This window comes from Hyla sarda, chromosome 2, assembly GCF_029499605.1.
Source record: "Hyla sarda isolate aHylSar1 chromosome 2, aHylSar1.hap1, whole genome shotgun sequence".
NCBI lineage: Eukaryota > Metazoa > Chordata > Amphibia > Anura > Hylidae > Hyla > Hyla sarda.
In genome coordinates, this window is record NC_079190.1 from 370,331,421 (window position 1) to 370,355,476 (window position 24,056).

Here is a 24,056-nt window from a genome sequence, read left to right on the forward strand (position 1 = left end):
AGTTTGAAAATTTTGTGAAAAATTGGAAAATTGCTGCTGAACTTTGAAGCCCTCTGGTGTCTTCCAAAAGTAAAAACATGTCAATTTTATGATGCAAACATAAAGTAGACATATTGTATATGTGAATAAAAAAAACGTATTTGGGGATTTTTCACCAAGAAAGGATGCAAGTTATCACAAAAATTTACCACCATGTTAAAGTAGAATATGTCACGAAAAAACAATCTCGGAATCAGAATGATAGATAAAAGCATTCCAGAGTTATTAATGTTTAAGTGACAGTGGTCAGATGTTCAAAAAACGCTCTGGTCCAAAGGTGTAAAATGGCCTGGTCCTTAAGGGGTTAATATCAAGGACTGATAAAGACAATTTTTCTACATTTCCATTTCCGTGGAGATCTTTTCCAGCAGAACTAGGTGAATATATAGCACGTAGCCTACAAGTAAATTGGTGAGTGACTTTTCTTTTTTCTGTAGTATTGTTTTTAATTATTTTAAATACAACGTGCGGAAGAAAAGAAAGAGGCATTAGGCAAACCAGAAACATTTGAAAGTCTTAATTTATCACAAATTTGCCACTTCCACATCAGAAACCCGAGAGTAACACAAACTCGGATATCTATACATGTTCACGCACATTGGGTACTAACTACCAAGGTTTCTTCACTTCCCAACTGGTTGTCACCGCTCAGTTAATATGCCACAAATAAATAGATAGATAGATATCAGATAGATGGGATCCAAATTATATGGGTGATTAAAGAACAATTACCATCCCACTCCATAGTGTGCACTGGATGTATGGAGAATCTAGCAATGTTCCTGCTGTTAAATATTATTTCTTTACAGGCCAGACTATTACACACATTGCATTATTTTATTTTAAGTAACTGATTCTAAACATCCTTATGTTCCATTCATTTTGCCATTGAATACAACTGTGACGCAAAAGACCAGACGTTTCCTGTGTCACAAGTGCTGTTTCCAAATAGTCACAAATCCTAGATGAATGGGCGTTCTGTAGAATATAGCCTCCCCCTGGGTGTTCTCCATTCACTTATAAATTTAAAGTGAGGCTACTAGGGAACCAGTACAGAGGACCAATGATGTGAGTGATGCTCAGGGTTTACTTTGTTTTTATTTTTAATTTTGTTTCTCATTTTGTTTCATCTTATTGCAGCCTCTTACCTTTTTCTTTTTGTCTTTTTTATTTTATTTAACAGCATGGCTCCTCTGCATACTGCTGGGTGGATGCTCCTGGCCTGGGGATTGATACACACGTGTTCATCCTCTTACTATGGTAAAACCTTTATATTACATTCACTGTCAGATTTGATGATGTATTATGTTCTTTAACTTGGAAGCTCAATGTCAATACTGCATTAAAGGACATCTGCAGCGTTACAAACACTTATCCCCTATCCTCAAGATAGGGGATAAGTGTTTGATCGCATGGGGTCCAAACGCTGGGGCCCCCGGCGATCACCTGTACGGGGCCACGGCTCTCCCGTGCAGGGGGCGTGCCAGCCGCAGCATGACGTTGCACCTCCATACATCTCTATGGGAGAGGCGGGAAGGCAGCATTCGTGCCTCCCCGCATCACCCATAGAACTGTATGGGGACGGGGAGGAGACAGGGCGTCACCGTCGACCTTTAGGTGGACGCCACGCACCTTAGCGCTCACCATGAGCGCTTATGGCGGTGCCCCATTAGGGAGATCATGGGGGGTCCTAGTGGTTGGACCCCCCACGATCAAACACTTATCCCCTATCCTGTGGATAGGGGATAAGTGTAATGCCGCTGCAGTTGTCCTTTACAATGTTTGATAATGAACTAACCGGTTTCCATTTAAACTCTTGTGTGCACATAAACAATAAACATAAATAAATACATATATATATACATCTTACAGACTGAAGGGTGCACACTGAAGGGTGTAAATAGAACCCGCCAATCGGCCCATTAACAATCATTTTAACAGAATCTTGCTCTATCATTTCTCAATGGTCAGATGTAGGGAGCTGTAATATCTTAAAGTCTTCCCTTGAAGCCATCACTGTAGAAATTCTGTAGGAAACCTGCTGGGAATCTTATTTCCCACAGATCGCCTACCTCTATATCTACTGAGAGTAAATTAGGGCCTACGTCCTCAACCTGCTGTTATACTCCATGGCCGGCATTTATCATTGTGTTGACTTTTTTTTTTTTGTCTATATTTGGTGCTTTTTTTTTTGCACCATTTGGTTTACACATTTCTGCTGATTTTGAGTTGTAATCCACAGATTTTGGCAATACACATGATATAGAAGGGTTTTTATCCACTGCTCCTTTTGTGAAAAGGCACAAAAAAGTCGCAAAGCCGCTGAAACGTCTCTAAACTACACCAACCCAGACTTAGCTTAGCTTTTTGGTGTATGTGAAGAGTGAAATTTTAGAAAATGTGACCTGCACAAAATTTATCAAATACCCTGTGACCATTTAATAAATTTGGTGCTCCTACACATTACCAGCACACAAAAAAAGGTGTAGAAAAATGCTTCACTTCCACCTACAATGATAAATGCCTCCTATGTGCCTCAGGGTACTAGCACTGTTCTAATGCTGTGATTTTAACATAGGGGGAGATTCATCAAAACCTGTGCAAAGGAAATGTTGCTCCGTTGCCCATAGCAACCAATCAGATAGCTTCTTTCATTTTGCAGAGGTCTTGTTAAAAATGAAAGAAGCGAGCTGATTGGTTGCTATAGGCAACCGGGGAAATTTCCCTCTGCACAAGTTTTGATAAATCTCCCCCTCATAGAGCCCAGGGATTCATGACAACTATGGAGTACTTTGATGTAACTTTTCCTATTTGATTTATGGTATATAAAAGCCCTGAAAAACAATGTTTTAGGGAACTGTACATAAAACAATAACTATCTGATCTTTTTCCTCTTTTTTTTTTTTATATAACTGTTTTTTTTTATTTTATAAACAGTTTTCCAATAACATATGAATAACATTCAGGAACAAAAAAAAAAAAAGAAAAGAAAAGAAAATGGACAGTTCTCAAGAATTACCATTTACACATGTCCATCTGAAACTAAATATCAGTGAAGCAAATCAGAGACACAGATATGATAAGACTTATAGGATCAATAAGATGTCCCATAACAATATTAACTTAGTCAACAATACTTAAAGGGGTACTCCACTGCTCAGCGATTGGAGCAAAATGTTCCGAATGCTTAGAGGCAGCATTGGGAGCTCATGATGTCATAGCCCCGCCCACTCATGACATCACACCCACCCCCTCAATGCAAGTCTATGGGAGGGGGCGTGACACGCCCCCTCCCATAGACTTTCATTGAGGGGGTGGGGTGTGACATCATGAGGGGGCGGGGCCAGGGCTCAAGTTCTGCAAGAACTCATGGGAACGGAGTTCTTGCACTTTTTCCACAGCAGGAACGCAGTTCCCATTAGCAGGAGTCCTGCAGGAATCCCTGGTTTTCAAGTTTGTTATAAAGTATATGTTATTACGTCCTCTTTCTGAAATTAGCTCTAGGATTAATATTAGGGGATCTCTGCCCCTAGACATCTTATCCCCTATCCAAAGGATAGGGGATAAGATGTCTAATCGCGGGGGTCCCCAGCAGTGGTGGCACCCCAGATCGTGGCTGAGGCACCCCAGACATCCGGCTCATGCAGTGAACTTCGTTCTGTGCCGAATGACTGGCAAAGGGGGGCAGAGGCTTGTGACATCACGGCCATACCCCCTCAATGCAAGTCTATGGGAGGGGGCATGACGGCCATCATGCCCCCTCCAATAGATTTGCATTGAGGGGCTGTGGCCGTGACATCACAAGCCTCTGGCGCTGCACCCAATGCTCTAAACAAATGCTGGGCGCAGCAGGGAGAATGCGGGGGGGGGCCCCGGCAATCAGACATCTTATCCCCTATCCTTTGGATAGGGGATAAGATGTCTAGGGGTGGAGTACCCCTATAAGTGGAAATCTTGGGTGAGTTCCCACACTTTTTTTCCCAGGACTTGATCCCTGGGCGGGGCTATGTCGTCACGAGCTATTGGCGGCGGCTCTAAGCATTCGGAACGTTTTGTTCCTAACGCTGAGTAGCGGAGTACCCCTTTAAGAGAGAGATGATTATCATGTAAGGTGTAAACAAAATGAGAATCCATTCACCAGATATTGCTCAAGAAATAAGCATGGCTATCAAGAATGGTTCTGACTTGAACAGAATTTGACAAATCATACATCATACATGTACAGATTTATTTATTTGAATGGAAAGCGAAACAGTTTGGCTGGATTTACACTCAGACAAATCTCAATGGGGGTTGGTCATTCAGGTTGACCATAAGCATAGTAAATTCTAAGAAAAGAAAAATCTCTTAGCAGCAGCATAGATTGGGTCATTTGACCAACAGTTAGACCATACCGTCAGGCCATATTAGGCATGAAAAGTGTGAAACTGGCCTTAAAGGGGTACTCCGATGGAAAACTTTTTCTTTTTTAAATCATCTGGTGCCAGATAGTTAAACAGATTTGTAAATTACTTCCATTAAATTTTTTTTTATCCTTCCAGTACTTATTAGCAGCTGTATGCTACAGAGGAAATTCTTTGGTTTTTGAATTTCTTTTCTGTCTTGTCCACATTGCGCTCTGCTGACACCTCTGTCCGTGTCAGGAACTGTTCAGAGTAGCATAGGTTTGCTATGGGGATTTTCTCCTGCTCTGGACAGTTCCTGATACAGGCATCAGGTGTCAGCAGAGAGCACTGTGGACAAGACAAAAAAGAAATTCCAAAAGAAAAGAATTTCCTTTGTAGCATACAGCTGCTAAAAAGTGCTGGAAGGATAAAGATGTTTTAATAGAAATCATTTACAATTCTGTTTAACTTTCTGGCACCAGTTGGTTTTAAAAAAAAGTTTTCCAACGGAGTACCCCTTTAACCCCTTAAGTACAGGTACGCCCTGACAGCCTGGGACTTAAGGACCCAGGATGCCTGCTGAAATCATTCAGTAGGCACCCCGTGCAAACCCCTGGGGGGGTCCTTAGACCCCCCCATGTTGGCGATCGCCACAAATCGCCGATCAATTCAGGTCGGCGATTTGCGGTGATTCTGGGTCAATCGGGTCCCCGGTGACCCAGAAAAAAAGGGTTATAGGTGCCGTCCGACATGGCACCTATCACCCTTTAGCAGCAGGAGTGAGGTGGCACGGGTGCCACCTCATGATCATCCTGATTCAAATCAGGACGCCTGCTGTGGGGATGTCCTAATGGCACCTGCTCCTCCCCTACTCCGGAGGGCAGTGGGATCAGGAGGCGGTGGAGGCGGTGGCAGGAGGATCCGGCATGTGCGCAGCAGCAGGAGGTGAGGCTGGCCTCCTGCTGTTTCTTAGCAACAACTCACAGCATGCACAAAAGGGCATGCTGGGAGTTGTTGTTATGCAACAGCAGAAGGCACAACTACAACTCCTAGCATGCTGGAGGCCCATTATTTCTATGCCTCAAGGAATTGCATAACTACAACCCCCAGCATGCACAAACTACCAAAGGGCATGCTGGGAGTTGCAGTTGTGTGCCTCCATCTGTGTGCCTCCAACTACAAGTCCCAGCATGCCCTTTGGCTGTAAGTGCATGCTGAGAGTTGTAGCTTTGCAACAGCTGAAGGCACACTTTGTTACCTAACTCAGTGTTTCGCAACCGGTGTTCCTCCAGCTGTTGCAAACTACAACTCCCAGCATGCACTGACAGGCCGTACATGCTGGGAGTTGTAGTTTTGCAACAGCTTGAGGCACACTTGCAAATCACTGAGTTAAATAACAAACTCTCAGTGTTTTGCAACCAGTGTGCCTCCAGCTGTTAAATAACTGCAACCATCAGCATGCTGAGCAGCCAAAGGGCATGCTGCGAGTGTTAGTAGTGTGCCTCTAGCTGTTGCATAACTACAAGTCCCAGCATGCATTTCGACTGTCCGTGCATGCTGTCGGTTGTAGCTTTTGCAACAGCTGAAGGCACACTGGTTGCAAAACACTGAGTTTGTTACCTAACTCAGTGTTTCGCAACCAGTGTGCCTCCAGCTGTTGCAAACTACAACTCCCAGCATGCACTGACAGACAGTACATGCTGGGCATTGTAGTTTTGCAACAGCTGGAGGCACACTGGTTGCAAAACACTGAGATAAGTAACAAATTCTCAGTGTTTTGCCACCAGTGTGCCTCCAGCAGTTGCATAACTACAACCCCAGCATGCACGGACAGTCAAAGGGCATGCTGAGAGTTGCAACAGCTAGAACGGCGCGGCACATCCGGGCATGGTATGCATCAAACTGATCAGTGTCCCCTGCACTACCAGCCAGTACCACTGGTTAGTGCGGGGGGGGGGGGGGGGCAAGCTGACAGTTTTCCTTTAAGGTGAAAACGGGCAGGGTCTATAAGGGGTTAAAGGGGTACTCCGGTGGAAAATAATAATAAAAATAATAATGAACTGGTGCCAGACAGTTAAACAGATTTGTAAATTACTTCTATAAAAAAAATCTTAACCCCTTAAGGACACAGCCCATTTTTGGCCTTAAAGACACAGGAAATTTTATGTTTGCATTTTCGTTTTTACTTCCTCACATTCTAAAAAGCATAACTCTTTTATATTTTCATCCACAGACCCATATGGGGGCTTATTATTTGCATGACCAATTGTAATTTGTTATCACACCTTTTATTTTACCATAAAATATATGGCAAAACAAAAAAAATATCATTTGTGTGGGGAAATCGAAATGAAAACTGCAACTTTGCACATTTTGAAGGGTTTCACTTTTATGCTGTACACTTTACGGTAAACATATAGGTTATATACTTTTCTATTATTGTACTGCTTTTAAAAAAACAACCTTTTTTTTTTTTTTTACAAAAAAGAAGTATGTTTAAAATCTCCCTATTTTGACCACCTATAACTTTCAAAAAAAATGTTAAACAATTTATTTATTTATTACGCTTTTTGGGGATAAAATGGGAAAAAGGGACGATTAAAATTTTTTTTTAAGGGAGGGGAATTTTCACGTTTTTTTTTAACCTAAACACAAACAAAAAACCTAAAGGTGCATTAAAAACACAACGTCGATGCATTTCAAACTTCAAATGAGTTCTAAGTCATGGCAAACAATGACCATGACTAAGAACTTGTTTGAAGTTCGAAATGCGTCGATGTTGTGTTTTTAATGGGTTTTTTGTTGCTCTTGTTCATGTTTTAATACCACTCAGTAAAAGTCATGTTTTAATTTTTATTTTTGAGAGCTGGACCCCACCATTTTTGTTCTATCTATGTCAGGAACTGTCCAGAGCAGGAGAGGATTGCTATGGGGATTTTCTGTGGAGCACACAGCAGCTGATAAGTACTGGAAGGATGAAGATTTTTAAATAGAAGTATTTTACAAATCTGTTTAACTTTCTGTCATCAGTTGATTAAAAAAAATGAAGTGTTTTTCACCGGAGTAGCCCTTTAAAGTGGTACTCTGGTGAAAAACATTTTTTTTCAATCAACTGCCAGAAAGTTAAACTCTTAATCCTTACAGTACTTATAAGCTGCTGTATGCTCCACAGGAAGTTCTTTTCTTTTTGAATTTCATTTCTGTCTGACCACAGTGCCCTCTGCTGACACCTCTGTCCATGTCAGGAACTGTTCAGAGCAGGATAGGTTTGCTATGGGGATTCATTCCTGCTCTGGACAGTTCCTGATGTGGACAGATGTGTCAGCGGAGAGCCATGTGGTCAGACAGAAAAGAAATTAAAAAAAGAAAAGAACTTCCTGTGGTGCATATAGCAGCTGATAAGTAATGGTATGATTAAGATTTTTTAAATATAAGTAATTTACAAATCTATGGCACAAGTTGATTTAAAAAAATTGCTTTCCACCGGAGTACCCCTTTAAAAAGCAATGGCATAGTGTCAGCATAGGCCATCAATATTAGATTTGAGAGGGTCCGTCTCCTGACCTCCCAACCAGTTAACTTTTTGAAGTGGCCATGATGCTCATTTTTAGCGCTGCAGTTTTATTCAGTGTTTACCGCGTCTTGGATTCGTTGTACTATTTGCAGCAGTGGTGGAAAGCACTGCACCATTGTCCCATCCAAGTGAACAGGGCAGTATCTTGCAGCACCACTTCTAATAGAACGATTACAAGTACAGGCAACATTGATGAGGCCGCAGCAGTCTGGACCCAGATGACCTAATCTTGATGCCTTTCCTAAGGATGGGTCCTCCATTTTTAAATATTATACATAGTTTAATGTTACATTTTGTTTTGCAGATGGGGTTGAGGAAGTGAACAATGACTTCATTGAAATTTGTGCAAAGGAAGCCAAACACCTGGTAGATACGGCCTATAAAAACACCCGCCAAATGTAAGCAGGAATATGTACTGTGACGTTGTGGGTGATGCAGGTTAAGGTTTTACAACTAATTATGTAATATAATATACAATGTTATAATACTTTAGACATAGCAACAAATGAAAATGTGGCCGGATGTTACGTAATAAGAATTTATGTTGTTGATATTGATGTCAGTTATCCTAGAATATATGACTCAATGAAATGTGAAAAAAATGTGTAAATCTGACCTGTCTAGTGGATTCTTTTTTTTTCTGCTACTGCAAAGCTTACAAGATGTTTTTTTAATCTTATTTTGAATTTCATACTAATATTGTGGGGAATAACCTACATTTGCATTACATTACTCTACATTATTATTGTTATTGTATTTTCTTTTTTTTTGTCTCATAGTTAAAGGGGTACTTTGGTGGAAAAACATTTTTTTTATTTTTTTTTTTATCAACTGGTGCCAGAAAGTTAAACAGATTTGTAAATGACTTCTATTTAAAAATCTTAATCCTTCCAGTACTTATCAGCTGCTGTTATGATCCACAGGAAGTTCTTTTCTTTTTGAATTTCCTTTCTACCTGATCACAGTGCTCTCTGCAGACAAATCCCCATAGTAAACCTATCCTGCTCTGGGCAGTTCCTAAAATGGACAGAGGTGTCAGCAGAGAAGCACTGTGGTAAGGCAGAAAGGAAATTCAAAAAGAAACAAACTTCCTGTGGTTCATAACACCGGCTGATAAGTACTAGAAGGATTATGATTTTTTAATAGAATGAATTTACAAATCTGTTTAACTTTCTGGCAAAAAAAAATGTTTTCCAGGAGTACTTCTTTAATGGTAACCTATGGGCCTGTTTATGTTGCACTGAGTTGCACAGCAAATCTGCAAATGTGCCTAAGGCTGCATTCACACCTCGTTTTTTACATACGGGTGCCAGATCTGGCTGGGGAGGGGAAAACCGGGCGCTCCCGTACCCCAGCCGGATCAGCCCGTGACTCCATTTACTTTAATGAGCTCAGTTTTGACCCGTATGCAGTTTCCTGACTGGACCTAAAACCGTAGTATACTACAGTTTTAGGTCCGGTCTAAAACCGGATACGGGTCAAAGCTGACCCGTCCAAAGTTACCGTTTGACTCCGGTCGGCTCATTAAAGTAAATGGAGTCACGGATCCGGCTGGTGTACGGGAGCACCCGGTTTTCCCTCCCCCAGCCAGATAAGGCACCCGTATGTACAAAACGTGGTGTGAATGCAGCCTAAGGCTTCTTTGACACTGCCATTAGGACACGGCAGTGTGAAGGCCGTCTGGGGAGTCGGGGAGAATGGCGGGAGAAAAAATACTGCTTGCCCCGTGTTTTTCTCCCGCTATTCTCGTCAAAAAACAACGGCGCTCGACAGCCCCCATAATAGTAAATGGAAGCCGTCGGAACCCGTTGTTGCCCATTGTGCCCTGTCACGAGAACGGCCGTTAAAGTTTAAAAAAAAGAGACTTTAACGGCCTTTCTTGACGGGAAGCAATGGCAGTGTGAACAGGGCCTAATGATGATCTCTATACAGTGCTACAGGATATGTTGGTACTATATAAAGAAGTTAAATAAATGATAATTGTTATGCCTATAGTCCAGTGTTACCCAACCAGTGTGCCTCCAGTTGTTGCAAAACTATAACTCCCAGCATGCTCCGAGTTGACACACTGGTTGGGAAACACTGATATAGACAGTTTCGTTTATAGGAGTGTTTTTCAAACAGTGTGCCTCCAGCTGTTGCAAAACTGCAACTACCAGCATGCCCGGACAGCCTTTGGCTGTCCGGGCATGCTGGGAGTTGTATTTTTGCAATAGCTGGAAACATACTGTTTGGAAAAGTCTGGGATATAGAGATGGAAACCATTCAGTGGACAAAATGCATAGGGAGCTTTGTATTAAAAAGGTTAGTGCATATTGTTTTATTATTGAAAGTAATGTATAAATCATTATAAGCGAGTTACACCTTGTGATATCTGGAGGCAGCCCAAATTTTATCGTTTAACTCGATGTTTATGCAGATAAAATAATCTAAAGATATATTAAAGGGGTACTCCACCGGAAAACATTTTCTTTCAAAATCAACTGGTGCCAGAAAGTTAAACAGATTTGTAAATTACTTCTATTAAAAAATCCCAATCCTTCCAGTACTTATCAGCTGCTGTATAGTAAACAGGAAGTTCTTTCCTTTTTGAATTTCTGCCTTAGCACTCTGCTCTCTGCTGACACCTCTGTCCATTTTAGGAACTGTCCAGAGTAGGAGAAAATCCCCATAGCAAACCTCTTGCTTTGGACAGTTCCTGACATGGACAGAGGTGTCAGCAGAGAGCACTTGTGATCAGGCAGAAAGGAAATTCAAAAATAAAAGAACTTCCTGTGTATTATACAGCAGCTGATAAGTACTGGAAGGATTAGGATTTTTTAATAGAAGTCATTTACAAATCTGTTTAACGTTCTGGCACCGGTTGATATAAAAGAAAATGTTTTCCAGTGGAGTACCCCTTTAAAGTTTCACTCAGCACAGAGTTATGGATCTATGAATACATACAAAATAATGTTATTATAATGTTATAAGGGTATACAGTACATTCACTTTACCTAGCAAATGGAGTAGTTAACATCTCATTCTATTTCCCAGTTTGAAAGAACGCTTAATGAGTAAATCGCTTGATGCCCGCGATCTCATGGCTTACTTCAAGCAGCCTGTTGCAGGAAGCAGGAACGCCATCAGAGCTGCTGATTACATGGGCACTACCCTCCAGCTCTTGGCGGGAAAAGTGAAATATTTTAATGACCGTCCTTTCAATATATCAGGTACCCTGGTCCACTGTAAATGGGTTATTTATGACAATTAGGTTTTACATATTTTTATTGTTTCATATTTTCAGCGCTTCTCCCTTCTATTGATGCTACTGCACTTTTAGGGTACGTTCCCACTTAGCGCAAAGTCTGCAGCAGCAACGGAAAATACGCTGCGTATCCCTCGCTCACCATACACTCAAGGCTTTCCGGCGGCAGCCCTATGTGTGTAGTGAGATTTGGAGGTGGAGCCGCGCGTCACAATCACGCCGGCACACGGCCCTGCCTCCAAAACTCACTACACACATAGGAGCCTTGTGTGTATGGTGAGCAAGGAATACGCAGATTTTGCACAGCGGGAAATACACTGCGTATGCACTAAGTGAGAATGTACTCTTAAAATGCAATGATCATTGATCTTTCATCCACAAACTTTTGACTGGTATTACAACTAAATGGGCACTGTCAAATCCAAAAACTTTTTGGTTATTGATGAACTGATGGTTACTGATGAAAATTAAAAACTTTAAAAAAAACAACATTTTTTTATTTTTACTAAAGAAAACAGCTCCCGAAAATCCCACCACTAGGGGCCCCCATACCTACACTAACACTAACCAGTCCTGCAGCAGCATCAGGTTTGTCCATGAGTCATGGACAAGAGATTACTCCTGCAAAAGGCTACATCACCTCCCACCACAAGGGGGGGGGGCACAATCCCTTCCCCTGAGAGGATTTCTAATGCTGTAAGCTAATGAAAATAGGTATATTTATAATGAATATAGGTGATGAAGACATAAAAATTAGATGTACATGGTCAGGATTAGGCACTGAGTAACAACTTTTTTTTGTAGGATCTGACAGATAAGACCTATTCACTTACCTATTCAGCTAACTAGGTTACTCCAGGGAAATAAAACTTATCCCCTATCCACAAAATATGTTTCTGATCACATGGGATCTGACCACTGGGGCCCCCATGATCTCCTGTACAGGGGCCAGCTACTTACCTGTTTGTTCTCTGAGCGCTCTGGCCCCTTTTCTCGGATATGGGCTTCAGGGACTGCGCGCTCAGCAAATCATCGGCTGAGCCTTGGTTCTAAACAAGAGATTGTGGAGGGCCTCTGAGCCGCTGAACCCCTCCATTATCAGAAAATTATCACTATCCTGTTGACAGAAATGCTTTTGCTGTAATAAAAAATAGACATTTTAATGCTAAATCTTGTATTGTAGATCTATTAACAAAGAACCAGTTGGATAATATTTTTAAGATCTCAGGCTGCGCATCTCAACACCTTCCAAAAGTTTGTCAGGACAGTCCCTACCGCACCATTACTGGAGAGTGCAATAACAGGTAAGTTAAAAATTAGGATCACAGTTAAGAATCTTCCATAAGAACTTGTGTATAATAAATACAATTTTATATTGCATTGCTGGTTCGCAGGAGAAATCCCAATCTTGGCGCTTCCAACACAGGGTTTACACGTTTGCTGCCTGCTCAGTATGAGGATGGTGTGTACCTCCCTCGAGGCTGGACTGAAAATCGTAGAATTAATGGGTTCCGTCTGCCTTTGGTAAGAGGAAAGTGCTGATGTTTATTACCGCACCTTCTCGGATACTACGAGTTAAAAAGATCAAAAAATGCAACAATATGCTAATCCTAGAAAATGACATCAGAGGCTGACACGTATTTCTTTTTAAATAGGCACGTCAAGTATCCAATGAAATTGTCAGATTCCCTACTGAAAATATCACCCTAGACAATGGTCGAGCACTTATGTTTATGCAGTGGGGACAATGGACAGACCATGACCTTGATCTCTCCCCTGAGACTCCTGCAAGGTCAACTTTTCTTGAAGGTGTGGACTGTGATCACAGCTGTGAAAGAGAGCCCCCCTGCTTTCCACTTAAGGTAACCAGCACACTTGGGCAAGCTAAATCATCTACTAGTGCAGGTGGACCAGCTGTTATATGGTGGGGGTCACACGTGCCGTATTTTTGCTGCACATTTGCTGCTGCATACTTTTCTACTAATTATGTCAATGGATAGCAGAATACGCAGCTGATTTTGCTACCCATTGACTTTAATGGGTAGGAAAATAGACAGCAGCAAATACGTAGCATATATATGGCATTTGTGACCCTACCCTTAAAAGACCTTATCTGATGTAGACTAGATGTTCCTGTGGCAGACTTTGAATGACCTTTAGGGTAGGGTCACACCTGCCATATTTTGCTGTATATTTGCTGCAGTGTATTTCCCTACCAAGTCAATGGGCAGGAAAATATACATCAGCAAATACGCAGCAAAATACAGCACATGCGACCCTACCCTTATTGTATTTCAGCCATAACCAGTAGCACAATTTACATTTCACATTTAGTCTAAGCTCATACATTGTAAATATGAACAAAAAAAAACCTGTAAAATAGATATAAAAACAGCTTTTTTTTTTTTTTGTTTAAATCTGAATAAGCTATATTGAAGTCTATGGTACAGCGGTTGTCATTGTACGCATTGTTTTAAAAAATGCCAGTAATTTTAAGTCTGGAATTACTATTATTTTTTTCAAACTATGTGGAGGATTTATCATCACCGTGCATGGTGTATTTCATTTTTTTTTTTCAAAAGTTGCAAAATGTTTGCGCAAATGTCCACTTTGAGCTACAATTTAGTGACTTTTTTTTACACTTTATGCCGAGCTCACAAGTAGATGGGGCTTGGTGTAAAGCAGACGTAACATGTCAAGACATGGGGCAAGGAAGGCGGAAAGATGGGTAGGCGGTATGACCCTGAATCACATGCAGCCTGCAGCCTATCACCAGCCAGCCACCCCTGTGATGTCATAGTCCTATATAATCGGCAGCCATCTTGTGGCAGTGTGTGTTGTATAGAAAAGCATTTTTACAGCAGCGATTCACCTCAAGCCCAAATCCTGCCTAGAAGCACTGATAGGGAAGGGAGAGAAATTGAGAGAGAAAGTGCAATTTTGGGTGTACTACACAGCGACTGTGTGCTGCAGCACTGGTGTGTACAACAACTGAAAAGCTAATAGTAGCCAGCCAGTTAGGGTGAGCAGAGCACTAAAAGCCATAATCACATGCTATTAGTGCCTAATACAGGTTGCGTAGCGGAGCGTATTGTCCACTATTAAGTGTAACGTGTGCGTTCATAGGTGGTGTACGATTTTGTTCCTGTTAAAGTCTTAAAGGCCTAGTTATTGTGAAAGGCCAGCCAAAAGTACACACCTGCTGTTGTTGTCGACAAATACTGTTTTAAGTGTAGTGGAGCGTATTGTACTCCCCTTATAAGTGCATACCACGTACGTACTGCTACGTGGTGTACCATATTGTATTTGCCAAGAAGAGAATTAATAGGGCGAGAGTAGGGCCTTACATTGGAAGTTCTCTTCATGCTGATCCCATCTCCAGGCTGTGTCATTCAGCCACTATATGTTCTCCTCTTGCTGCTGCAAACTCCAGGCTGTGTCATTCAGCCACTATATGGTCTCCCCATGCTTCTGCCACCTCCAGGCTGTGTCATTCAGCCATTTTATGGTCTCCTCATGCTGCCACCACCTCCAGGCTGTGTCATTCAGCCTCTATATGGTCTCTGCATGCTTCCGCCACCTCCAGGCTGTGTCATTCAGCCACTATATGGTCTCCTCATGCTGCCGCCAACTCCAGGCTGTGTCATTAAACCACTATATTGTCTCCTCTTGCTGTTGCCAACTCCAGGCTGTGTCATTCAGCCACTATATGGTCTCCTCTTGCTGCCACCAACTCTAGGCTGTGTCATTCTGCCAGATTATGGTCTCCTCATGCTGCTGTCACCTCCAGGTTGTGTCACTGTGGTCTCCTCATGCTGCTGGCACATTAAATAAAACTTTTTAGGTTAATCTATTTGAAATCTTCAATTTAAATGTAAAAAAATATCTTTCATATTTTCAATTGTGAGGCCCTATGGTCTTGTCAGGCTGTTGCCACCTCTAGGCTGGATCATTCAGCCACTAAATGGTCTCCTTATGCTGCCGCCAACTCCAGGCTGTGTCATTCAGCCACTATATGGTGTCCTCTTATTGCCACCAACTCCAGGCTGTCATTCTGCCAAATTATGGTCTCCTCATGCTGCTGCCACCTACAGGCTGTGTCACTGTGCCACCATGTGGTCTCTTCATGCTGCTGGCACATTAAATAAAGCTTTTTAGGTTCATCTATTTGAAATCTTCAATTTAAATGTTAAAAAATATATTTAATCTTTTCAATTGTGTAGTCTTGTCAGGCTGTTGCCACCTCCAGGCTTGGTCATTCAGCCACTATATGGTCTCCTCATGCTGCCGCCACCTCTACATTGTGTCATTCAGGCATTATATGGTCTCCTCATGTTGCCAACAACTCCACGTTGTGTCATTCAGCCACTACATAGTTTCCTCATACTGATGCCACCTTCAGCTCTGTCATTGTGCCACTCTGCGACAGTGATTGTAATAGCAACGCCTCTAATCTGCATTTCATACTGAATAATAGTATTTCAGTAGCACAGCACACTCACAATGCATGTTATGGCAATACAAAGTGTTCTACACCCCTATTGAGGCTCTCTGTAGGCCAGAAATAGAAATTTTTAATAGAGATTCACCGCAAATAAATTCGAACCGAACTGAAATTTTTCAAAAAATTTGCTCATCTCTATACTAGCCAAATCTAAGGGAGTTATTGATCTGAAGGGTTTGCAAGTTGCAGTGCCAGCGTCTTTTCTATGTTGTTGGATGTAGGGAGGCATATGCTATTGATTTCCAGATTGGTAGTAAATGTAAGATTGTGGATATATGATAAAGTACAACAATGTTTAAACAGATGTTTTATTTTTATTTTTTTATTTTTTATTTTTATAAAAGTTCAGTATGTACAGTGTGCTATACCACTCGTTTCAAAGGGAGACAGTTTCACACAAATACAATATTTTATATCAGTAGATCCTGTACCTTCTCCTTTGCCATTTGGTTAGTCAATTGTTTGCTTTAGTGCAAGTGATGTCAAAGATACTGTAAAACTCTATTTCTGTATAACATAACTGCCTCTATAAAAGCTTCCATATAAACCATCCCACATAGCAACCATAAAGTAATGAAATTACCATCCGAAGGAAGTTCTTCTACCCTTTGGCAATGTTTTGACAATAGTGTACGAACACGTACATAGGTATCATGTTATGTGGCCTAAGTCCAAGCCCAGGAGAACGTCTGTTCGTGTGAACCTGCCATGTGGCATGAACTGGAACCTTCCATTAAAAGAATACATTAAGAAATTTTTCGGAGGTATAGCTTTTTGCACAAAACAGTCAAGAAAGCTGACAGGTTCTTTAGAAGGATTTAACTTCCTTGCTTTAGCCTAAGTGCAGGGGGGAACTAGATAAGGATTTATATCTCCTGTGGGGGACTGCAGAGTATTTGAACATATGTCAGGGTCCTTCCACTATAAACGTCTAACTACTGGAAGTCCCAGAAGCAGAACACTCATTGTTCTGCATAATATGAAAAACTTCTTTAACCAAAGTGGTCTGTTTCTAATGAAAGAAATTATAATAATTATATGTTATGAACATATAGGGAATATGGAAGCTTTGTTCCGCGCTGATGGATAGGAGGACCAAGGACAGGTAGATATAAAATAAAAATAGAAAATATTAATAGTTTAATTATCTATCTATATAATAGATTGTCTCTATTTAAAACACGCAACGCGTTTCAGGGTTATGCAAACACTTTCTTCAGGTGTGACCAATAATGACAGGTGAACAAAGAAGTAGACACAACCAGTACATGTCACAAAGGAAGTGACGTGACGCTCAAAACAACAAACTTGCATTTCACATCAAAAAATATATTTAAAAAAATGACAAAGATGAATACAGCACATATTTAGCCCAATTAATCATAAAAGTATGTTCAAAAAAACACATAAAGCCTATTATGAAGCATAAAACAATATACTGACCATAAGGGATAAAAAAAAAACATCCCTTATGGTGAGTATCAGCGCATCAGAAAAAATTTACTGTTAATTCTGACTATAGTTTACAAACTAAGATTTTCTATACTCTTTTTTTTTAGAAAAAGAATATCCTAAAAAAATTCTAAGTACCATTTACACTCAAACAAACAGAACTTGTGAACAAAACTAAAATTAATAAGAACATGAACACAAATCCGCAAATTTATAATAAAATTTATAATAGTGGTACTAAAAAATCGAAATAAATATTGGTCACTACTTCTTATGGACCTGATTCTAAAACAGATTCTACCGAGTAAACCATCTATCACATATAGCAGAGCAAAGACTCTGCAAAATCATCTGGCGCCAAGTCGGCTCAAAATTGTAAATGAAGAAAAACCCTTGGCTGCGGTAATAGCTAAAACTTAAAAATGTGTGCAAAAAATAGGCATTTTTCGATGTAGACTCATGAGGTGTCTGTTGTTTACGAATACCTAAATCAGGAATCTCTACGATTGTCTCTAGGTCCACGGCTGTCATTATTCGTTTTAAAGAATATAATGATTGTTCGGCCTCATTTGTGATTTACCTTCATTCATGCAAGTTCGGTATTCAGTGTATTGTATGAACTGTGCAGACTTTGCGTGCCAGAATGAACAAGCCTTGTTGTAATATAAGTAGAGATGAGCGATTGCTGACTTTAGCCTGCATAAATTAGTTCAGCTTTCAGGTGCTCCGGTGGGCTGGAAAAGGTGGATACAGTCCTAGGAGACTCTCACCTTGGAATACATTGTCACAGTGAGATTGCACATATGGGAGCGCCCCATTGTTCTGTTTGTCATTTATAATAAATAGGATGGCACATTAAACATATTGGGGACACATCAATTTGATATTGAAAAATGTTACCTTGTGATTATCAGTATTTGGCATTGTAACTTAAAGTGTCATATCTTGTGTCTTTTCATGATAGATTCCACCAAATGATCCTCGGTTTACAAATCGCAGTGACTGTATCCCATTGTTCCGCTCCTCTCCTGTATGTACTCCAGGCTCTCCAATCCGTGAACAGATAAACATACTTACCTCTTTTCTTGATGGGAGCCAAGTGTATGGCAGTGATCTGGCGCTGTCTTTCCGACTACGTAATAATACGAATCAGTTTGGACTCTTGGCTATTAACCAAAACATCTCGGACAATGGACTGGCTTATCTTCCATTTGAAAATTCAGCACAAGATTTCTGTATGCTGACTAATATATCAGCTGGAATCCCCTGTTTCTTGGGAGGTAGAGATCTTACATAGCTACTAAGCTGACATGGTTGAAAAAGACAAATGTGCCTCAAGTTGGAAACAATTGTATATGTTCTTTAGTGTATCAAATGTAGACATTTAAACAAAATACTTTTTAAGATATTTTTTGTTTCAATACCATTTTCAGGATTTCTGTTTACTGTCGGTGAGTGAAAGCATTGATTGTTTACATATAGAGGCAGTTTACGGCTCATTTCAATAAAATGAATGGGCCTAGTGCAAGTGTGAACAGGACCTTATTAGAACAGGGTTTTAGCCTCTGAATATAACAGTGAATATTTCCACTCACAGACACCAAGCAGAGATGGTAAGGAATTGTATCACAACATAAAACAGAACATTGCAGAGATTTTATGATATGCCGAATAAGTCATCCTGGCTTAGCCAATGATGGCTAATATGTCAATAGCACAAGTAAGTGGTCAAATATCTGGTCATCCATTATGCCATTGCCCCTTACTTGCCCTATCACTACTAAGATTCCACGTATCTCCCAAAACTGCCCTCATCAGTAGTCCAAACATTTTGCAAAACCTCTGCATGTAGCCACTAAAAACAAAATACTGGCTTCATGATTTCTATTTTTTAAGAACCAATGATGCAATTCTTCTCCATTGACTTATAATAGGTCAGTCATGTTTAGTCATGCTTCAGTGTTTTTGCTGGATACTATTCTGACTTCTAAAAAGTAATGGCAGTCCGAGGTTGAACAAAGACCAAATGTGATAGATAACGGGACTTTTCTTCTGTAATATTTCACTTATCACTTTATCATATATTGTTTAACAGTTCTCATACCTTTTTCCATCATCAGTGAATATGTTGTATATTTTACTACAATATCCCTTACAAATACCTTGTCTGGTTTTGTTAATAATAGGAGACCCCCGTGTCAGTGAGCAACCTGGCCTGACTACCTTTCACACAGTTTTTGTACGTGCACACAACACTATAGCAACAGAACTACGGAGGTTGAACAGACAATGGTCTGGTGAGACCTTGTATCAAGAAGCTAGGAAGATCGTGATAGGAATCTTACAGGTGCTTTATCATTCTTTTTATACAATGTTTTTTTTTCACTTTCTTTTTTTTTAAGATTTACATTTTCTATCACTTCCATTAATATTTTTTTCTTGTTTGACAGAAAATAACATACAAAGATTGGCTGCCGTTACTATTGGGATCAGAGACACCCAATGTTCTCCCAAGATATAGAGGTTACAATGAGTCTGTAGATCCAAGAGTGGCCAATGTATTCACTGTTGTTTTCCGCATGGGCCATACTCTCATACAGCCACTCGTATATCGCCTTGATGATGGCTATCGTCCCTATGCACCACAGCCACAGATGCCCCTTCACACGACTTTTTTCAATAGCTGGCAAGTGGTGAGAAAAGGTAATATTTCCATGTAAAATTATAATGTTTGCACCAAGCTTTTTCCATGCTTCTCAAAATGGTGAATTTTCAAGCAGTGTTATTAAGATAAAGAAGTAGAGAATGCACAAATGGAACTTCCACTGTAACAGTTTAAAAAGTCATAATCTGTGAGCCATTAAATGGAATACATATGAATTTTTTGATCAGTACATCAATAAGTTACATCAATGGGTCTGAGGACCTATACATTAAGAAGAATTTAAGTATTTCATATGTTGTATGCAGGTGGAATTGATACTCTTCTCCGAGGACAGATTGCAAATCGAGCAAAACTAAACCGTCAAAATCAACTGGTAGTGGATGAGTTAAGGGAGCGTCTCTTCCAGTTCTTGAAGCGTACTGGACTTGACTTACCAGCTATCAACTTGCAAAGGGGTCGTGAGCATGGTCTACCAGGTAATTTTAACCTGAAAATTGTTTGATGTACATAAGGCATTTCTCAATTAAAGGTGTAATTTATATATATATATATATATATATATATATATATACATACCGTATATATCAAAAACAGCTTTCAGATGTTTCTGGGGTAAAACAAAAACACAAGGGCCCTGATTTACTAAGAGCGGATTGCAGTTTTCTTTGTGGGTTTTAATTTCCTACAATTTTTTTCCACGGTATTTACTAAGGTTTCCCTACATTTTTCACTTTTTCTTACATTTTCCTTTTTTTTACACATGCTCTGATCTGTCTGGTTTTCCTCAGCTCAAATCCACCATATTTTCTGTGGAAACCTTAGTAAATATGTTGTTGTTTTTTTGTGAAAATGTTGAACACGCACCTTTTCGGCGATCACACTCCCTTTTCCTGACAGCCACACCCTTTTTTCGGGTTTTCTTAGTCAAATGGAGAGTTACTCGGGTTTTTCTAATTCTGGCACATTAGAGCACAGCCCGACAAAACATGTCGGGTTTGCAGAAGTAAATAAGGGCCAAGAAATGTCAGAGTATGGAGATGGGATAAACATCCATGTTTTCTGGTAGTGCAGATCATGCAGGTTGTGCTGTAGATAGGAAGGTGAGTTGATGCATGACAGTCTGCAGGTTGAGTAGGGAGTGATCCCAAAGGGGAAAAACCCACACTGTTTAGCATCATTGTCTAAGGCAGAAGGAAGTTCTCATGGGTGAAGGAGAAGGCAGCACAGAATAAAGCTATGCTGTGTACATGAGAGTAGTAAAGGCAGCAGCATCTCACTTCCACAATATATTACTCGGAGGAACATGCCCAAGTGATAAAAGTCTGAATCTATGAGCAGGTTACAAACTGGTGGTTGAAAAATAAATGAAGGAACAGAGATTGGGCTCTGAAACTTAGTGAAACCTTTTTTTTTATTATTTCGGGGCAAACATCAGCATATGTAAAAATAATTCTTCACATCAAAAAAGCTTTCATGTCAAAGTTGTCCATAATCTATAATACAGAGTTTTGTTATTGATGTACAGTATTTTTTTTACATATATTGCTGGAATTTTCTATCATATGTGCAGCTCACATTTAAAGAATAAAACAGAAAATAATTGGCTTGTTTAGTACTTGAAAACTTGAAATAAAAATGGCTGGTTGAATTGAGAGTTGCCAGGATGTGTGGTGTGTTAATGTGTGGTGTAGATCTAAGAACACTGAAGAACTTGCTGTTCATTCAGGCTTCCTAGTGGTAACTGAGAAGATTAGCATCTGTATTTTAGAAGCAATCTAAGCACTGAACTGTTAAAGGGGTATTCCAGTCTTAGATCCAAAGGAGGGGGGATAAAATGTCTGATTGCAGGGACTCCCGCCGCTGGCCCCTTGTGATGCCACGCCCCCTCCATTCATGGCTATGGAAGGGGGTGTTCAAAAATACCGTGGGAAGCCAATATAATATAGATCCTGAACAAGACATGAAATCACCATGGACTAACAGATGAAGCTCTGTTAGATGGATGGAAATAATTTTCATCTGATTAAAACAGACAGAATGGTTATATGCAAGCTTTTCTTCTTGCAGCAAATCGTAATATGTGGTCTTGGATTCCAAAGTTCTAAAAAAGTGAGGAGCAATACCTTTATTATGCAACTAAAAATATATTTTCGTATATCCCAGGTTCTATTGATTATAAAAGCATCTTACATGACTTGTATGTTCTACCTGAACCTATGGACTTTTTTTTTTTTTTTTTTTATATAGGATACAATGCATATCGAAGGTTTTGTGGACTTTCTGCACCACGCAATGTGAATGAGTTAGCGGCTGTGCTGAATAACAGGGAGCTGGCCCAAAAGTTCATAAATCTTTATGGAACACCTGAAAACATTGACATCTGGGTTGGAGGGGTTGCAGAACCTCTAGTCAGCAATGGCAGAATTGGGAAGCTGCTTACATGTCTGATTGGCAACCAGTTCCGCAGGGCTCGAGATGGAGACCGGTAAGTATGTTAATAAAGATAAATGTATTTCACTAAGAGGAGGCAGAAACTACTATTAAGTACATTCCTTAATATGTCCTTATAGAATGTTTCTTCTTTGTGCCACTACCTGAGCCTCTATTTGATGTAAAAATATGGGAATTAGGTCTGATACTATACCATTATCAAATTATAGGGAAACCTTCAGAATAAAGTTGTTTATATCTGATAGCTCAGATTTTGTGTGTTCTATAGTAGTGTAATAATTATCTTTCCCTGTAGGTTTTATTATGAGAACCGTGGAGTGTTCACCTCAGCTCAGAAGAACGCAATAGAGAAAGTGACATTTGCGCGTGTCATCTGTGACAACACTAAGATTAATGAGATTCCTCGTAATGTTTTCATGGCCAATCAGTATCCTCGGGATTTTGTGAGTTGTTCCCGCATCCCAGCCCTGGACCTTACACCATGGAGAGCAACTTAAGCTGAAAATGGTGAGCTTACCAAGCATCACCTAAGAGGTATCTATAACAAATATGGATAATGCCATTAAAAAATTACCTGTAACCCCAACACTAGGCAACAGGGCCATCAAAACAGAAAATTGGGCTATACTATCTCTTAGAATGTCACCACTTTAAAGACAGGAGATAGGACAGTTGTTCAGAGACAGGACTATGACAAGGAACATCATCTTTTCCCCTAGTAAAGGGAAACCTATTTATAACTCTGGCTTTTTTTTCCCCAATTTTAGGATAGACAAGAGAAATTTCTATTCTTTATTTTGACTCTTGATTATCAGACACTTGCTTTATCTTATTTTATACCCTTTACCACAATCCTTCACATTTTATAAAACTTAAAAGGTGCTAAGATTCGAAAAAACATACTGAACACATTAAAAAAGAAATAAATCCAGGATTCTTTTTGAAAGTTTTAGGTTTTCCGATCATAAACATAATGTATTTATTTTAGCTTTTATTCTTTTTCAGATAAATGTTACCATCTCAGAACCAAAGATTACTTAACAAACCGGAACACATCAATTCTCCAAGAGAATGACAGCGCTACTTTTTTCCTGTATATAGTACAATACAATCATGTTTTATTGTTTTCTGTATTGCTTAAAAATTGTGAGGGAAATCGATCAACAGGCGCGTAACTCTTGTGTAGTGATAGTAAAGGTACCCGGGCCATGTTGCCTGTGGGAACCCTAAAGATCTCTGCCACATAAAAAGGGACCAGATATGGGACCAGTTAAGATCTTGCACTGGGACTGAGGAGCTTCAAGTTATACCTTTGTCAAAAGTGGAGATAAAGAATAATGCAGTAGTCAATCAACTAATCGGATTCCATATTTCGTTATTAAGTGGCCCTTTAGAGAATATAAGCAGTTCCGTGATTGGCTGCCATGTGTTACTACTCCACTTTTCTTTCCTTCACTTTTGATAAAAATTCCCCTGTATTCCTACCTAAATATACTTCTTAGCTTTGTATATTTTTGTCTTCTCTTTTACTCAGTATATACAAATATTGAATATTTCATAAATGCTTGCTTTTTTCCTTAATAAAAAAAAGAAACCTTATGCAATGTTACAAATAAAATAAAAATAAAATGATCTTTTCTCAAGTCATTAGAAGCTAACATAATGAGCTGTATGAAAATATTGCTGCATAATAATAATAATAATAATTTTATTATAATAATTCATTAAAGCACTAACCT

The 24,056-nt window shown here is 39.9% G+C and overlaps 1 protein-coding gene and 1 long non-coding RNA gene across 5 annotated transcripts in view; one reads left to right on the forward strand and one right to left on the reverse strand.

Moving 5' to 3' along the window:
* Positions 1-2,648, reverse strand: part of LOC130356631 (uncharacterized) — a 38,266-nt gene extending 35,618 nt beyond the window's left edge. Inside the window, exons 1-2 of the long non-coding RNA XR_008888951.1 lie at positions 2,552-2,648; positions 1,188-1,261 (exon numbers count right to left, since the gene is read on the reverse strand). This is a non-coding gene — a long non-coding RNA (uncharacterized LOC130356631). The remainder of the gene's footprint in view (positions 1-1,187; positions 1,262-2,551) is intronic.
* Positions 1,187-23,940, forward strand: LOC130356630 (eosinophil peroxidase-like). Of its 4 annotated transcripts, none has more exons than XM_056558405.1 (13): positions 1,187-1,299; positions 8,303-8,396; positions 11,035-11,210; positions 12,429-12,549; positions 12,640-12,769; positions 12,901-13,107; positions 18,166-18,481; positions 19,388-19,548; positions 19,652-19,904; positions 20,172-20,342; positions 22,114-22,351; positions 22,613-22,851; positions 23,323-23,940. In XM_056558405.1, the coding sequence occupies exons 1-12, from the start codon at positions 1,224-1,226 to the stop codon at positions 22,812-22,814; spliced, it is 2,145 nt and encodes a 714-aa protein (XP_056414380.1). In that variant the 5' UTR covers positions 1,187-1,223; the 3' UTR covers positions 22,815-22,851; positions 23,323-23,940. The 4 variants fall into 4 exon arrangements, with proteins under 4 accessions (XP_056414380.1, XP_056414381.1, XP_056414382.1 ...); XM_056558406.1 differs by having other exon boundaries at positions 22,613-22,824; XM_056558407.1 differs by lacking the exon at positions 1,187-1,299 and adding an exon at positions 2,769-2,860.
* The last annotated feature ends 116 nt before the right edge of the window (positions 23,941-24,056 follow it).

Coding starts and splice junctions, on each gene's coding strand:
- LOC130356630 (XM_056558405.1), top strand. CDS start 1,224: ATGGCTCCTCTGCATACTGCTGGGTGGATGCTCCTGGCCTGGGGATTG. Junction 8,397..11,034: donor TATAAAAACACCCGCCAAAT/GTAAGCAGGAAT, acceptor TCTATTTCCCAG/TTTGAAAGAACGCTTAATGA. Junction 20,343..22,113: donor TCGTGAGCATGGTCTACCAG/GTAATTTTAACC, acceptor TTTTTTATATAG/GATACAATGCATATCGAAGG.